The 18,186-nt window shown below is 43.0% G+C and overlaps 1 protein-coding gene across 2 annotated transcripts in view; it reads right to left on the bottom strand.

The window, feature by feature from the left end:
• Positions 1–18,186, bottom strand: part of sema5a (sema domain, seven thrombospondin repeats (type 1 and type 1-like), transmembrane domain (TM) and short cytoplasmic domain, (semaphorin) 5A) — a 145,899-nt gene that overhangs the window by 66,133 nt on the left and 61,580 nt on the right. For both annotated transcript variants that reach the window (XR_011308562.1, XM_069667533.1), the window contains exons 5-8: positions 15,038–15,100; positions 10,361–10,459; positions 1,926–2,139; positions 502–787 (exon numbers count right to left, since the gene is read on the bottom strand). Coding sequence is in view for 1 of the 2 variants with exons in the window: in XM_069667533.1 (XP_069523634.1) it covers positions 502–787; positions 1,926–2,139; positions 10,361–10,459; positions 15,038–15,100 (662 nt within the window). In the remaining variant the exon portion in view is untranslated. The remainder of the gene's footprint in view (positions 1–501; positions 788–1,925; positions 2,140–10,360; positions 10,460–15,037; positions 15,101–18,186) is intronic.

Below are 18,186 nucleotides of genomic sequence, written 5' to 3'. Positions count from 1 at the left end.
ATCTGAGTGGGAAAGGGTAAATGTGACATGTAGTGGAAAAGCGCTTTGAGTGGTCGGGAGACTAGAAAATCTCTATATAAGTACAGTTTATTTACCATTTACAACTTATAGCCAACAGAAGACATTGTTATGTTTGTGAACTTAGCACCCTGGGAACATAGGGATGACCTTTAACTGCAATTAACCTGTGGGGCTAAAGTTAGCTTAATTTGCTAGCTACTGAAAGCAAGGTGAAATCAAGGTTTAGTTGTCATTTCATCTGGCATAATTCACGACTGACTCAAAATGTGACACTACATTTGTCTAAAATCAGAATTTCTTTTTTTACCAACACTATTATTGTTAACTTGTTAACTACGCTCATGTGCTTAAACTTTTTGCTTATAGACTACTGTTGATGTAAATTCAGTGAGACACGTCTTACATTTTTAAGTGCAGTGTAAAGGATGTAAGGTAGCCTCTTCTGCGTCATTTTCTTATGTAAAATATATTTTTACTCACACATTGGTGGTGAAAATTCCGTACAGCAGCTCCAGCTCAGGCAGGTAAAATGTCCCCTGCAGCTCGTTGTAGTTGAAAGGGATTTCTCCTGGTCGGGAGCAGTTCAGTCTGGCCTTCATGAAAGTGGTCCACGTGTCCTCCAGGAGGAAACGACCGCCGATGTCGTTCTTACAGACTCGGCCTGCGCGGGAAAACACCGTCCGGCCGCAGTCGTGCTCCACCGCGTTTTCCCGGAAGAAGAAGTAGGTGAAGTTGCCGATATCGTAAGAGGAGACGAAGTTGGGTTCTGTCAAGAGGAGACACAGAAAGCGAGTGGGAATGGATAAATGGAAGGAGCCTTAAGAAAGATGAAGTGCAGAGGGAGAAGGAAAAATAGTGAAAGCACATATTTAAGGCTGTGGGAGTAAGAGCGAGTGGGAGAGAGAACGGGTTATGTGTTATGACTGATTGACTCGCAGTGTGTGTGAGCGTGAGGCCCACACAACAGCAGGTGATCAGGATTAATAACTACAGGCTATGTTATTAATGGCTCGGTGTTGTAATAAGAAAACTCATTTTTCACTGCGGAGAACCTAAAGGTTAGGATGAGGAATGACCAAAACAGGTGTAGCGTAATAGCTCTCACCCTATCTGCAACACGCGACCTCCACGACACCGTCACAGCTAACGTGTTCATCTTTATGTATGACATTATTGGATCTAAAGCGCACACTTTATCCAGGCTGACAGTGATTTAATTCACCTTTAAATGAGGGTGTTTTCCCCCCTCCTCTTCTCCTCTGCACCTTCGGAGGGCGGTGCAGAGGGAAAAAAATCAATTTGCCATAAAATTAGTTATTAAACCTTTTCTCAGAAGGTTGCCGCAACGGCATGTATGTGGTGGCTTTTAATTTATTTTTTCAATTTATCTTATATGTGATTTAGATTAAAGACACTTGCTGACAAGACTCTGACTGACTGACTGACTAGACACCGTAAGCCATCTGAAGATGTCCAATCTGCACCGGCGACGTTTGTGCCTGAAGTGGGTTTTGAGCTTTGAGGGAAAATCGACATTGATTTCTGAGGAATTCACAATCGTATGCTACTTTAAAGAAAGGTTGAGATAAATATAAAGATTTTTTTGTTGCTTAGTAACTTTAGAAATAATTGATGCTGTTGATAAAAAGAACCAGCTACAGATTCTCCTCATAATTGTTCTAAGACTGCAGGAGGAGAGACCGATTCCAACCTCCTCTCATGTTCGATAAAAATCTGCCATGCTCAAATTTCCTTCAGCAAAACACTAAATCCTCACCGCCTGCAGAGCTGACGTTCGATAGATATGAAAAGAGACGAGGCAAAAGATAGATGGACTTTAAAATTCCATTTATCTCCATGTAAAGATTTTCACATCTCTATCTAGGACTTTCGCAGCCCCCTACCGTTCAGCCACTTGGAGTTGTACTGGGCAGTACGCAGCGGAGGCAGGCCGCCCAGGCTGCGGTAGATGGCGGGGTCTCTTCCAGAGAAGTCCATGGCCGTGGCGGCGTACAGCTCCCCGCTGGAGGTGATGAGGGCTGTGGAGTTGTGGAGGGGGTTGTAGGGACACCGGGCCATACCGCTGATCTGATCGTGGATCTCTGTCAAATTTGTCAGCTGGAATATAGAAAAAGAAAACAGGCATTAAGAGGACATTACCGAGACACTACTAAGAGAAAACTGTGTTCTCCTCCTTTGCATTGAAACATAACAGTTTAATTAGTTTGTGTATATAATTTTGCTAAATGATTGTCGTACTTGTATGCGTATCCATGGCAACACCAGTACTCGGGTTCAGTAGTTCAGTCATGCAGGCAAAGAGGACTGAATAATCTGTTCACCTGGCGTTTATTCTTAATAAACAAGGTTATTTTAAGCCAGTGTGATCACTGACATACACAAAGGGACTAATTTCTACAATTTTCATCCTGTGAAAATCCTGACGTTTATCCCATCGGGTCTCAATCCCAATGCAATCCTCTAGATTGGGACATAGGGGGCCTTTCTGTGTGGATGTTCTGTCTGTGCATACGTGGGTTCCCTCCAGGTACCCCGGCTTCCTCCCACAGTCCAGAGACATGCTCGTTAGGTTCATTGGTGACTCTAAATTGCTTGTAGGTGTGAATGTGAGCATGAAATGTTGTCTGTCTCGATATGTCAGCCCTGTGATTGACTGGCGATCAGTCCAGGGTGTGCCCCGCCTTTCGTCCAATGATAGCTAGGGTAGGCTCCAGCTCCCCCACGACCCTTAAAGGGCCAGTTTGCTAATTTTCAACCTCAGTCCTATCATGCTATCATGGGGAGCTAATGCCATTATAGCAGAAAAAAATGCAATTTGGCTCTGTGCCTTTGGAGGACGCTATCTGCTTCTCCAATGAGCCCTGGAAAACCTCTGCCAGACGACACGTTGTTTTCCAGGGAGCTCGTTGAACTACACTTACTCAATCTAGGACGTCCGCCTCCGATGTCATGTCTCGTTTAAAATCGTATTTCGGAAAGTATCACTCCAGCGTCTCTCGCTGGGCCACTCCTTTCAGAGGGAGGGGCGCAATGCACGCTGGGTGTTGTAGGAATGTAGAATGGGCGAAACCACGAGCTGTTTGTACAACTTTCTCCACAGCTATGGTGCCAATTTCAAATATATTTGCTTCTATCAATTACAGAGAACACCAGCTTTGACTGACGGGGGCTTTTTCCAGGGGAGAACTGCTCCTTTAACCCAGATAAGCAGTATAGATAATGGATGGATGGATGGAGGATATCCCTTTCAGGTAAGAGACTAAAACATGCATTTTCTTCTTATTTCTAAATCATGGCTCGTTGTAGAAAACCTGCACAAAAATATAACACAGGGCATCAGAGGGCAACATTAAAATGCAAACCGCAGAAGTCTCATAATGTTTTTGTTTGTTCCTGCCAATATGCAAATAATGCAGGTGAGAAAAAGCCCATCTCATTATGTTTTGTTTGGTTTACATACTGCCAAACACACACAAAGATATATATGAGCAAAACCTTCAGGAGCAGGAAAAATAATCAGAGAACGCATTTAGAATCATTAGCAGCGTAAAAACGCACAAATGGAGCAGCTGCTTTCAGTCTAATGTTCAGAAACCACCTGCCAGAAAGGAAATAAAACAGGCTTCTTAAATAAAGTGAGCCTTGGCTGCAGTGTTTCCTCGGTTTGGTTTGTGATGTCTCTACAGGACATGCAGCTGCTCGTCTGGTTGTAACATTATTACACCACATCTTTAAGAAGCCTCTCTGAGCCCTAAAGAGGCTCCATGTGAGACTCAGTCTTCCCTCGTATTCTGCCTTTGAATACCAGGCCAAATCCGACTGCGCGCTTTTTAAAAATACTTTACAGCATGACCCGGGCTCAGCCCTGACACACTGCACTGGGTCCTAGTTAAAGAAATTACAAGCCGTAGCTCAGTGACTCAGCCTTGAATACCAAAGGAGGAGAGATGCATTTTTTAAATCCACGATGCAATTATATTTTATGGTGCAAAAGTAAACACAAACGAGGATTAGCTCATGGTTTGTGCCTCCAGCTAGGTTCATCTTTCCGAGGGCGAATGCATGACGTAAAAAAAAATAAAGATCGCACTAATCTCAGGTTTTCATAAATGATAATTAAAAATTGACTTTGTTAATCAGGGTTCCACGTTTTTTGACTCCTTGCTGCCTGCAGAGGACCTCCAGTTTGATCTCTCCTCAAACGTTTTACTGACTGATTAATCTGCAGACAGGAGGTTAAATTTCAATCAGCGCTTGTGCTGGGGAATCTGGATATTTCTTTATACAATTTCCTGAAGGTTTCCGATTTGGATCAAGGGTTCCGCCACCTCTGCTCCAAACGACCACAACCAAACAGAGCGGCCCTGTCTCGGAGATGAAAGCCCGGTATTGACGGGACTCGGGATAACCGTTTTTAGGTCAATTGGGTCATTTAGAAAAACAAGAGGAGGGTGATAAATAGCTCGACAGCGGCGTGTCTGTTGCATTTTGAAGAAGGGAAGTGAAAGTCATCTCTGTAGAGCGCCCAGCAGCTGCACGAGAAGGACACTGAAGTGACTTTGAATGCCTCTGATAGCGACGTTTCGCTGAAAGAGACAGCTTAGAGAGGCTGCTCTGAAAGCAAGTTGGGCGCTATGTAGGGTGCTACTGAGACGCCATTGTGGCTATTGAGGGCTTCTTTAAAGACGCACTATAGCAGGAAATAAAGCCACATGCTTCATATATAAGCGTGACTTGATAACTGGTAGGAGACTTCCACTCTGAAAGGCTGTTCATGGCACATCCCAGCAGGTCTCATGTACGTGTGAACACGATGAAGTCGTGCTTTCTCAAACACGTTTTTCTTGAACATAGCTCTCATACTTATGATAAGATACAACATCATCATTGTCATCACCTTCATTGTCACAACCGACATACTCACTGCCTCATTAGTGCTTCAACCATTATCCTCGTCTTTATAATGACCACTTTTATTATCACCATTAAAGTTTTCAGCATAATTATAGCTATAGTTCTGAGAATCAAAATAACATTACAATTATTAAATGCTTAAATGAAACGTTTGATACCTCTCAGGACTTTGGCTGTTACTGTGAGGTTTCCAGACAACCAGCGGAGACTGCAGGAAAAAAATCTGCCCTGTTGGAGTGCTGGTTTAGCTCAGTTGGTAGAGCACAGAGGGTACAGTCCTCAACGCACCGATCGCAGGCTAGAGATGGTATTGTTGTTAGTTTGTCGACTCTGCGCAGGAACCTCAGGACAGTTGTTTGAATGGAAAGCACATTCTGATCTGCTAACTCGGTAATTCAGAAAAACAGAGCCCACTTTTTTTAATGAAAACTTCCTGAGATAATTACATTTTTAATTCACAAAAAACAGGGCAGATTTTTTGTTAAATACATAGAAAAACCAAAGTTTTTCTTGGAGTCTCAGCTGGTTGTCTGGAAACCTCAAGTGAATGCAGCATGCCTCTGTATTAAACAAACAGAAGGTCGAGGCAGATTTGTTGTGCCTTTGGGAAGGCCAGGCTATTTCTTCATATTCATTTTTTTTGCTATTTTTGCTACAATATTTTTATCTTTTTGGCAAAAAAAACCTTTTCATATCCCCTAATGTCAAACATTTCCTTTAATGTTACCACAGCAGAAACAAAATAAAAGGGTAAAGCAGTCTCTTATTCATATGATGTTTATTGGAAAAGTTTATCTTGTCAGAATAGACGATTATAGAAATCTATTTGGTTAAATAAATAATGAGGAGTAAAGTCCATTTTTCTGAAAAAGAAAGAAAACATTCTTAAACATAAGAAACTGTGAAGCTTGCCGTTCTTTCCAGTTGCAGACAGAAACTTTGCCACATTTATTTGGTGTTTTTCTTATTCTTCATGAATATTGAAAGATGATGCAAGACTTGTTTCTCGAGTTTTACTTTCTAGTTTGGAGAATTTTCTCTTTCTATATTACTTGCAGAAAAAAGAGAAAAGAAATGTAAGTCATAAACTAATGAGTGGAATTAATTAAGTAAAGAATATACTCCCCAATGAAAACACTGGCATGAGTTATTAGTTTTGTATTTCGGTGTTTAGATCATTTCCTGTTTTACTTTGTCACCTTGCCTCCCGAGATGTTCCATTTCCTGCCTTTGTGTGTTTCCCGCTTGTTTGATTATGTGCCCTGCCCTTATTGTTTTCACCTGCCCCTTGATTGTCTCACCTGTGCCTGATTACCTTCACCTTCCCAGTGTATATAGTCCCCGTCTTCCCCTGTCTCAGTGCCAGTTCATCTTGTGATACATCGGCTACCTCAGTGAAACCTTTTGTGTATTGTTTCTCAATCCCTTGGCGCTCATGTTTTCTTCTGAGGACTAGTTATGTTTCTTTCCTTGACTCCTATGATTTTTCCTCGTGGCTCCTTTTGTTTCCTTCCTTTTATTGTGTTTTTTGGTTGGAACTTTTGCCTGGATTACAAGTGAGCCTTTTGTTATAATAAATATCTGCACAGTCTGCATCTGGATCCGCTCCCTTATTGTTTGAGTCCCAACGTGACCACAGCACAGCATGGACGCAACATCCCTGTTCAAATGACAAACTTTAAACCTGCTCTTTTCATGTTTGTATTTAAAGACATCGCCCTGCCTTATTTTCTTGTTCATGACCAATCATAACTAATGAGGTCCATCTATGAACCTAATCACCGTGCTCCCTCTCATTATCAGCGTCCTCATCAGTGTCAGCCGGGCTAAAAGTCAGAGGTATTAACAGCAGTTTGATCTATAACACTCGAGCACTTATTAAACTCATGGAGTATTCTGCTCCTTCTCTGTTCATCCATCACAGCTCATAGTAAACCTGTCAGAGCGTGAGTCCTCAGTTGTTGCCGTGCCCAACCAGTGTTTCACATTAATGGACGTTCAGTGGGTAAATATGACAGCGTCTGATAAAATACTGCGATAATAATGTCATGACATTTCCACTATATGTATTTTCACAGCAGTAAACAGTCATTATAAGCCTGTGACCTTTGGAGGCAGTGCTTTTGGACAAAAACAAATGTCAGCATAATGGTAAACTCCTGCCGCCTCCTCGTCTGAAATCACAAAAAAAAAAGTCGACGCAGATGTTTGGTATGTTCTCAGGTGGGCACAGGGCACTGGCATTTTAAGCGTTGGACTTTGCTTTCGTGGAAAAAGTTTCTTAGCTTACAATGGTAGCTTAGTCTGTGGGGACTTTGCTTTGGAACCGGAGGGTGGCCGGTTCAAGTCCTGGGATGGACCAAGCATGGCACTGAGGCTGGTAGCGTCTTAATAAATCACCCTGGAGAGGTGCCAGCTCCTTTCCTGGGCTCCGTTGAGGTGCCCTTGAGCAAGGCACTGTATCCCCCACCGCTCAGACTGCATGTCCATGTGCAGACATCTCTCCATTAGTGCATGTCCAATGAGTCCTGTTTGTGCATGTGTGTATTTCGGGCCTATATTTGTGTAGCATATTTGTAAAAACAGAGTGAAAATTTTTTATTTCCCCTCTGGGATTAATAAAGTATCGCTTCTTCTTCTTATTTAGTTACTGAGAAACATGTTAAAGGAGCAGTTCTCCCCTGGAAAAAGCCACTGTTAGTCAAAGCTGGTGTTCTCTGTAGTCGATAGAAGCAATAATATTTGAAATTGGTGCCATAGCTGTGGAGAAAGTTGTACAAACGGCTCGTGGTTTCACCCATTCTACATTCCTACAACACCCAGCGTGCATTGCGCCCCTCCCTCTGAAAGGAACAGCCCAGCAAGAGACGCTGGAGTGTAATACTACCGATTCACTGCAGGCAATGGCTCAGAGCGGTACAAAATCTGAAATACGACGAGAATGTACCGGTGGACCGTCTCAAAAATCTTCAGGTCTGCAGTCTACACTTGACATTGGAGGATTGATTGAGGAAGTGTAGTTATGCGAGCTCCCTGGCCTCCGCCAGATGACATGTTTTACGTAGTCTGGCGGAGGTTTTCCAGGGCCCATTGGAGAAGTAGATAGCGTCCTGCAAATGCATTTTTTTCCTACCATAATTGCATTAGCTCCCCATAATAGCATGATAGGACTTGGTTCAAAATCGGCAAGCTGGCCCTTTAAGAGCCTGCTGACGGACAAAAGAAACTAAAATGTCTAACTAATTGATTTAACTCATGGTAATGACAGCTAAAAATAATTAGTGGAAGCCTGAGAGAGGACTAAAGAAAACGAAATATAAAAGAAGAAAAGATCACACTGAGAGTAGATGCGAAAAAACAGCATTGTCTCATGAAAACGCTCAAAGCTGCACACAAGGATGTATTTGCTTGTAGGCAAACGGCGTGATTACCGGGACTAATAAGCTTAAGGCAATATTTTGATTACGGCGTCTAACAAGTTTGAGGGAACAAGACTTCTTCAATAACCCAGCTTAATCAGATTCATCTTATAATTAGTCTACACCCCTGACTGCACAACGAAGGAGACAAGAGCAGCCATGAGAGATCGTACAGTCGTTCCTGCGGTATCAAGACCCCGACTCATTACACCGTGATTAAATGTGCTGATCAACCTTCAACTTTGCTTCTGACATTGTCACTTTAATCAATAGCTCTTCAATCTCGATATTTGCAATTTCTATCAAGCTCATCCAGCCTGAAATATCACTGAGGGTGATTTATTAAGACGTGCTGCTGCGTTAATAGGGCTTCTGTTTTAGATATTTAGTGAACACTGAGAAACAGATGTGACATATTATAGAAAATAAATACGTATAAAAAAAGCCTGATAAACTATGGCTGCTGTCAGCTTTCATTCTGTGAAGCAATATGGATGCAGACACTCGAGGGACTGCTTTACTGCTAGGGTCATGTCTCTGGCAAAGACAGTCAAAAATGTCTTCAAGCTAGTTTTTAGTAGCTGATTTAGCTTGTCTAGTTGTGCTAAGTGCTAAGCTAATCAGTTAAGAACCATATAACACTGAATAAATATTAAAACTCTACAGTTGAGGTTAAAACGCTTCTTTATATGCCACTTATACTTTGCTTTGACAAAGTAGTAACTCGGCACTGTGGATTTAATGTTGGCTAATCAATACCAAGAAGCTCTATCTCAGCATTTTATCTACAGTGAGACTGTAACTTTGCTAAACAGGAACAACTGTAGCGACATGTGACCGTTATGTTACGATGGCAAATTTAGTTTAACAGTAGCACAAAAAAAAAGAGAAGACTTCTACAGAAATATCTATTTATGGTTAGCTAACATTAGCTTATGGTAGCTAACATTAAATTGAGATATACAGTATTGGCAAAAGCTGTGAGTGTATTGAACAGTAAAAGGCTAAACTGTGTTGTTTATGAGTCGCCTTATCATTTGATAATAATTTGAATGTCATATTATCTTTAAAAAAATAGTCTTACATTAATGTGTCAGTCTCCTTCAAAGTAAAAGACTCGCACCAACCCTGTTCAGGTTGTTGTAAAAGACAATGTTTGAATAATAGCCTAGGCTGCGAGGACGACAGCGAAAATGTTAGCAGATTAGCTTGCTAGCCGCAGTGCTAGCTTGACCATCGTTTTATTTGACATTCAAGAGTCTCGACAACATTAAAGACCAGCTCCACTCATGTTTTAAAAGATAAAATGCTCTGCTTCAAATAATTGTCTGACATATTTTTCTGCAAAATACATTTAATTACCTTGTAAAAATCCTCCCAAGGTATCTCCTTCTTCCCCCTCATTAAAAATTCCCCAATCTGCATCGTCCCCGCTCACTATGTACCACGTTTCTCCTTTCGAAAAATGTCAGCCGAAAACAAAACACGACTCTGCCATCGTTTAGTGGCAACTTGTTGAAACTTAGCTAGCTTGAAATGTAGTAATTAGTAGTAGTAACATTAATGTTAGCAGTCAGTAGTGAGTTTGCAAAAACAACAATGACGGTTACAGCTGGCTCGCGCATCGCCGAAGTGGTTGCCATAGGTTGCACATAATGATATACATAGCGTTGCCCCGTCCATTAACGGGATTGGCTCCTTAGGTTTGTGACGTCTCACAGCTGCCAATCAGAAATCAGCCTGTCTTTGGTACACTGCAGTTGTTGTTATGTTGTCCCAGATATGTCTTGTAGCACATAAAAAACACCACAAGGAGATGTTTACAAGGTTAAACACTTGATTTTAACTGGAGGGGCTCTTTAATATCAAAATGAGCTGTCATATTTGAATCAGAATATGGAGTTTACATGGTATTTATTTAGGAACAGAAGCCTAGGTAGCATTGCAGAAAGTTAAAGGCTAAAAATAACTGCTGTTGTTCGTACCGTTCGGTTGGTGCAGATGGGGGTGAAGGCGTTGGTTCCACAGGTGAACAGCCTGTTCCCATTCACCAGCAGCACCCTGATGTAGTTCTGGCACTCTTCCTGTGGATCACCAGAAAACACAAACACATCACAGTTAGCCGTTAGCAGCAGCACCATTATCTGTCCATTGACAAGCAGCAGCATTAGGCAGGGAGACAAAATTACACTTTGTGCCAATAAACGAGACAAACACCTGCAACGGCGGGAGGGCTCCTCTAAAACGTGGCCAAGCTTGACAGAGTTAAATCAAGGCTAATGCGCGCACGGCTTAGCCATGTCACATCTTAATTCAGCAGGGACCAGATTTGGAGAGGGATCTGAATGAGGTGGAGAACAGATAAATGCAGCGGGCATGGGACAGAACCTCTCAGGATTAGTTTAGAAAATTGCCTCGGCTTTGTTGGCTAGTAAATAAGCGAAAATGAAAGTGTAGCCTCTCATATGCTTCATTCGAGCATGTTCCTTTTTAGCCCGCTTTCTACATTAATCAATTCAAACCACTTTTCTCTAAATTATGTTGAAGTACACGCTCATCACTCTTTTCTTGGCTCGCAATATCTCTGCGGCTTTGGCCGGGGGTTTCTAGCAAACCACTCAGCACTTGGTTAAAAGCACACGGTAAATACAGCAAGACAGACGCGGTGAATGACTGATTGAATGATTGATTGCTGCTGAACGTTGTGAACCCTCAACATTGCCGCCGGGGGTTTTGTGCAGCTTTGCTGGGGATTTCCATCAAGAAAACTCAAAGCAAATATAAAAACAGCAGTCAGTATTCATGTCAGAGAGCGCCGTTTGTTTTTGTGCTGGGACAAGGTAATAAACTGAAAGGGTCCCCTCCATCTGTAAGGGGCCACGGCTGGGTTGGTGAGGGCCCCTCGTAGATTTTTAAAACCTTGTAAATCTGCTATTGTCTGCGCCACTCGAGGTGCCCAGGGCGACCCCCCCCCCCCCTCCCTGTCCTCCCCCTCTCAAGGGTCTGATTTAGGATGTAGAGAAGAGATGGAGGGAGAAAGCAGGGGAAGGCCTTTTATTTCCCCCTATCAAGATGGAGGTTGGCTCGTAAAACTAGTTTCCTTGCGCTAAGCGCGGCCCGAGTGTGCGTATGTCTATGTGAGTGTGTGTGTAGTACCACTTGTTATGTATGCCCATATATCTGAGCAGTTTGTACAGCTCGTTGCGTACTGTATGCTTGTGTTTATGCGCGCAGAACTTTGGAGGCTGCATAATTCAATTCTTCTCTGCAGCTTGTTTCTTCTGTAAATAACGGCATATTTAATATTTGCCCAGCCTCCGCAGTCTGGACTTGTTTATGAAAACTTCCTGACAAATGTTCCACGTCCGTACTGTAATACAGAAGCTGTTATGCTTGGCTCTCACGTTATAAAACAAAACAGAGGCAGCAATCAAGTCCTGTCAAGTCAATTTAACTCTCCTTTCTTCTCCCGGGTGAAATAAATCAAACACACAAGAGAAGAACGGACGTGTGCATTAGGGGGGAAAAAAAATACAATCACTTGTAAATTCACTCAAAGCACACGCACGGTATCTGTGTAATAGCTTAAGCGATGGTATATTGCTGCGCGCTGAGCTAGGTAATAAACCATTGAAAGCCCTGTCAACTGCGGGAGAATGAAGTCTTCTAATGCTATTCTTAGTGTACATCACAGGAGCTGATCCTCCGAAGGGAACAGCGAGAAAAACAATTCGACTGTCTCGCGCAGCAGCGACTTTCGGGGGACTGAGGCAGCTTTGGTCTGTAATTCAGAGCAGCTTTCTTTTGCTGGCCCGCCCGTGCATGCCTATTATGGGCCCCAAACCACCTTTCACAGGAGGATAAATACACAGTGGTGCACACACACACACACACACACACAGGGATCAGGGCCGGGCAGTTCACCTACAAGTCGAGTTCAGCTCTAAACCAGCTGTTCGGTCGGCTAACCGCGCAAAAATATACACTCCTGCACAAAAAGGAACTCCCTTCATACAAGGTCTATAAATAATATTTAGGCTGTGGTTGGGGACGCGTTTTATTTCACAAGTTGATTTAGAGTCTTTTTGAGTGAAATCTCACACACAAAGCAGGAATTCCCAGCGAGTCCACATGAGCAGAAAGCTTTGTGTTGCTTTCAGGCTTCAATTTGTTTCATCATAACTTGACATTTTTTATTTTAGAGAGATACGTTATTGTGATGTGTTCCCTGCAGGGAGAGCTGTGATTTGTGTCCTGAGAGGATTGCATCTTTCTCTCACCATTATGCAGCTCTGATGGAAAGTCTGGGGCCTTCAGCTCCACTGGTAGACAGCCTTCATTAATGCTGCTATTTTTGTAGATAACTAAACCCACTGGAGGACGTTGAACCATTATCGCCGGTTTTGAAGGCTGCAGCGTTGCAATTCGGAAAAGTGCTCAGCTGCGGTGGAGGTTTGCTTTCTAGTTAGTAGCTGTTAAAAGGGAAAGCTTGCACATCAGAATCAGATTATTAGTTGTTTTCCAGGGCTCTGAAGGGAGCTCTGTCAAGTCTGAAGAAATAATACTTGTGCTGTCATGAAGGTTATCTTGGACTCTTGGACTTTTTGCCATCAGAAGAATCATTATGATCGGTGGGCTGGTCAATCCTCTTACTCCCTTAAAATAGCAATTTTTTAAAGATTTTTTTTGGGGGGGGATTTTTGCATTTAATAATAGGACAGCTGAAGAGGGACAGGAAATATGGAGAGTAGGGAGCAGGGGATGACATGCACCAAATGATCAGCAGACCAGAAGTCGAAACCTGCTATCAGTGCGACAAGGACTGTAACCTCTATACATGGGGCGCCTCTACCAACTGAGCTAAACCAGTGCGCCATTGAAATTGCAATTTGACTGATACTTTCTTTTGGTTAATAACCAGCAGGGGCTGCAGTGGTTAGCGCTGTTGCCTCACAGCTTTAAGGTTTCCTAGTGTGACGAAGTTTGCATGTTCTCCCTGTGCATGTGTGGGTTCCCTCTGGGTACTCAGGCTTCCTCCCACAGTCCACAGACATGCTCGTTGGGTTCATTGGTGACTCTAAAATTGCGTGAGCGTGAAAGGTTGTCTTTCTCTATGTGTCAGCCCTGTGATTGACAGTCCAGGGTGAACCCCGCCTCTCGCCCAATGACAGCTGGGATAGGCTCCAGCACCGATGGAATGACCAAACACCTGCAACACTAATGATATACAAGTTGCTTAGCGCCAATTAAGAAACATTAAGATACTACTTTTTTTCAAATAAGATGCCAATACAATTTTACATCATGATAATTCTGTATTGCTCTTATTATGATGAGTCTAGAACATCTATGTAGATAAAATCATGAAATGTTATTGCCGACTAAGGGGAGTTTTGCCTCGTAGGTTACTGGAGATCGTCGCTGCAGACCACCTGCTGCTGTGAACCTGCTCGACTCAGACTGCAACAACTGTTAATATCAGTCCAACTTTTGTTATCATTATTATAAATGTAAATGTGAATCTGCTGACTGATTTAATTAATATAATCAATCTTTCCCATTATCATTATTAAAGTTATAAGTGATAATAGACCTGTTGACTTCAACTGTAACAGTTATTATTATCAGCCTTTCATCATTACTTTGCTGCTGTTGCTAATGTCACATATTTTTACCATTATTATTGACATTGGAACCACAAGTCTGTATTATCTGTCTGTCTCTATCCTGCATCTCCCTCTGTCCCACTTTTCAGCCCATCCAGTATACGCAGATGGGCTGAAACCAACATGAGCCTGGTTCTGCTCGAGGTTTGTGCCTGTCTGCCTTTCCTTGCCACTGTTGCCAAAGGTTGCTAAGTGCTGCTCATAGTGGATTCATGTTCGGTCTCTCTCTCAATAATATTAGAAAAAAAGAGTACGGTCTAGACCTGCTCTTTTTGTAACGTGTCATGAGATAACTTTGGTTATTATTTGGCGCTATACAAATTAGATTTGATAGAAAAGAAAACAATGGAGAGATTGTTTAACTTTACCGTTAAGAAGTTATCTATTTTTGTTTCTATAGGTTACAAGAAATGCCAAAACATTGTATCATCAATGTTTCTTCTGTGATTTGTGGGCTCTTTTCCTAAATAATAATGTCCTGTTAGCCTGTTTTGGGCTTGACACCACAATAGAACAATCAGTCAATCAGTCAATCAGTCAAAACAACTGCTAATTGAGCGTGCTGATGTAAGCATTCTGATGTTAGCATATAGCTTAAAGCTTTGCTTTGCCTAATTACAGCCACACAGAAAAGCAGGGCTGTAGACGTTTAAAGTATGTTGGCTTTTATCAAACATAGAGGGTCTAACATGAAGATGTTATTGAGTTGCATTATGGGAAGTGTAGGGTCAAAGGTTACGGTCTCTCAGACATTCAAAAACTTGTAAATAGCTACAAGAACTATTTTATGCACATCTTTAAAACCAGTAGTTTCTGTTAGCTGCAGAGTAACAAACTTGAACTTCATCCATGGAGTACAACTTTTCCTGACAGGATGCATTTTTTTGTAACAATACCAACACTGACACTTGTTTTTCTCCACACAGAGTGACGAGTGTTTGATAAAGCAATATAACAGTGTGACATCTGAAATGCTAAGGCATCACTTAAACTCACCTCAGATTTTCCGCGGCTGAAGCAGGCTCCCTTGGTGAACTCGTCGCAGTGCCACTCAGCCTCCTGCGGGGAAGAGAGAAAAGCAGCGTAAGGCTTCCAATAAACCATCAAGAAGAAGCAAACATCAGAAACATTGTCACCATGAGCCACTTTGAAAAGCACTCAGGGAACCCAAACAAAACAATGCCTGGCTCTCAACTGTGGCAAAATTCCCACCTTTTTTGAAGTCAATTTGATGTCTGGTGACTTGATGTCGGAGATAGCTTGGCAATAAAAACGCCACAGAAGACACAAACAGAGACACAAATGCAATAGATGCGCTGGCTGGAGCATTGATTTCTGGGTGCTGACTATTCTCTGACTTGAGTGGGAGGAAGGGATTAAAAAAGAAGCGAGCGATAGCTGAATCTGACATCACATCTCCTCTGCATCCTCAATCCTGTATGTGCACATTCACACGTACACCCGTACAGTAAACACTATTTTACACGCTGTGTTAAATACACACACAGAATCCAATTAAGGTGCATACCAAGAAGAGACCTCGAGAAACGAGAGTGCCAATTTGATTTATGTGCGAGGGAAAAAGGAGGGATCTCAAGACATAACACGCGAGTCCCCTGAGTAGGATGTCAACATGATTTACATGTGAGGAAGAGAAAGAGGGATGCCTTCTGCATTTTCATACAGGAGAGAGAGGAATAAGAAGATAAAGCCCGCGCTCGTCTCCTCCGAGGGCGCAGACACCGGCGTGCTCCGATTTCTACCGTTTAATTTCAGCGCGACCTCTGGGGGGGGGTGGGCTTTCTCATTGATAAAAGTTCACTATTCATGAAATGAGTGTTGGCCCCCAGACAGCAGAGGGGCCGCCAAGACACTCACGCTTGAGACGAGCAGGATTAGACGCCAGCTCCGTGTGGCTGGCAGAGAGAAGAACACCTTACAGGAAAGGCTGGCTGGAGGAATAACACGCTTAATGCAGAGGCACTGAAAGTCTCCAAAAGTGAAACTTCTTCTTTGGCCACAGATACGACTTTCTTGCAATAATAATCTGGCGGTTATCCAGAGGTGCAGACCTTCTCTCTCTGTGGGAATATATAGTAAATATCCCAAACTGAAAGGGAATATTAGATTTCACCTCGGTATCAGGGATGTTTTATGCCAGGACAGGAGGGGAAAAGAAAGCTGAGCCCCCCTCAGCACTTAGAAGTTCTTTCATTTCCTTCTTGAGAAGGCTCTTGGAGTTTCCTCGGTGTGTTTTATGACAAGGCGTTTGCTTCCCGCCCCAGCGGCCTTTGGGAAGCGCAGAAACCGCCGTATGTACACACACACGTAAGTGCACACATAAGCAGGAACAGGAGGGAGCTCGGGGTGTGTGGTACTATTCAGGGAGGATAATATGAGGAGTATTAATGTGAGCTGGCTTCTCTCTTTCCTCCTCTCTGTGAATATGTGTGTCAGTTCACATTCCAGGCCCAAGCAGGCTATTCCGGGGGCCTCGCAGAAGCGCCGCAGACGCAAACCACACACATCAGCACGAGCGTCGTCCCAGCTGAGTCGAACGTGGGCGTTGAAAAGTGCTTCTGCTAATCGCGTGGGGGGGGAGAAAAAACCTGTTAATGGCTCAGAAACCTCCCTCACTCTGTGAAAATCAATCATAACACAATGCAAAATTACAACTTGAGATCAGAGTAAAGGGCGCAGAGTGGTTGCTTTATCATTAAGGGTGCGATTATGTGATTTATCGTGATCTAAAATAGTCCAAAGCAGGTTTTCAGAGTACTATAAATATCCCCATTACATCTATAAGGCGTTAACTTTAGGGCTACTGAAGGAGGTGATGTCCATAAGCCTGTAAGTGGGGGATGTGCTGGCATCGTTGACCACTTAAGCCGCCCTTCGCTGCCTCAAATGGTCCACAGTAAAGAACAGAATCACAGCCATGCAAAGGCAAGAGGCCAGCGTCATTAAGACACATTAAAAGCTCATTAACGGGCTATTGTTGAGCCACCGCGCTCCGAAGATGAATCTGTCTTCTACGGAAATATGTCTAGAATGTGCCGTCGTTAAATAATAATTCTCGGCTTTATCGGACGAAGCTGCTTTTTACTAAAGACCTTTTTTTTTCTCCCCCCGCCGCCTTTGTCACCTAGAAGAAACGGAAATAGAGACTTAGGAGGGGAAACAAAGGAGATGAGAGAATAACAGGGGACCGGGATTAAATTTAGAGAGCCGAGCACGGTGGTGAATTGGCTCAAAACAGAAAAAATATATCCATCATGGCACTGTAATCATCGGTGGATGTTGTGGAGAGGGAGGACATAAACAGCAGGGACAGGATAATTATGGTTTATTACAACTATTTATTTTCATAGTTTTGGTCGTCACTTTCATCGGGTGTGACAACATCGTACTCGACAAAGTTAGAGGGAACGATCTGGCTGACATCACTGCTATCTAAACTATTTGATTGGAGGTAAGAGTTGGACGTAGCCGCCATGACATCATCCACTAGTTTGCTCAGCAGTCTGCCATCATCTTTTTCTGCATCATAAGGATTATGTGACGCAAACTGCTTGAAATGTTGGCCACTCTGTGAGTTTGGTGTTGGAATCATCTCAGAGCAGGGTCAGGCGTGTGTGTCTGATTGGCCCTGATTAATGCCAGGTGTGGGAGGCCTATATATGCCCTTGTGTTCCAGTGCTCTGTGCTGACTCATTATCTCACCTTCAGAGGTAGTGAGAGCTTCTCTGTGTCTGTCTCTAGCTGAGTAGGTGTGTGTGAGTCTGCAGAAGCACCACAAGAACCCGTCTGCGTGATTTGCTCACTGTTTCTAGCTTCACTTAGATTGTTGGTGCTCAGAAATGACTGTATATATAGATGGTCGACACGTCTCCATCTGCTCTCATTGAATGAAATTGAAGCTAAACTAGCCCAGTGACGGGCGCTGCCATGTTGCACTGGTGACGTTTTTTTTAACAGAGTTGCGCAGAAGAGATCGGCACTTTCTCTAACCAATACATACACTTAAATTAGTGGGAAAAAAAGCAAAGAGCTCGACGTATTTAACAACTTCTTTTTGTTGGTCTGAAGCAGACGTTCACAGATATGGAAACTTCAGTGACTGTAGTGATTGTTTTAGTTACGTC

This window comes from Semicossyphus pulcher, unplaced genomic scaffold (assembly GCF_022749685.1).
Source record: "Semicossyphus pulcher isolate SPU_LCO1_2020_fin unplaced genomic scaffold, fSemPul1.0.p SCAF_18, whole genome shotgun sequence".
Classification (NCBI taxonomy): domain Eukaryota; kingdom Metazoa; phylum Chordata; class Actinopteri; order Labriformes; family Labridae; genus Semicossyphus; species Semicossyphus pulcher.
The sequence above is the reverse complement of the archived record's forward strand: the minus strand, read 5'-3'. Positions and strand labels throughout refer to the sequence as shown.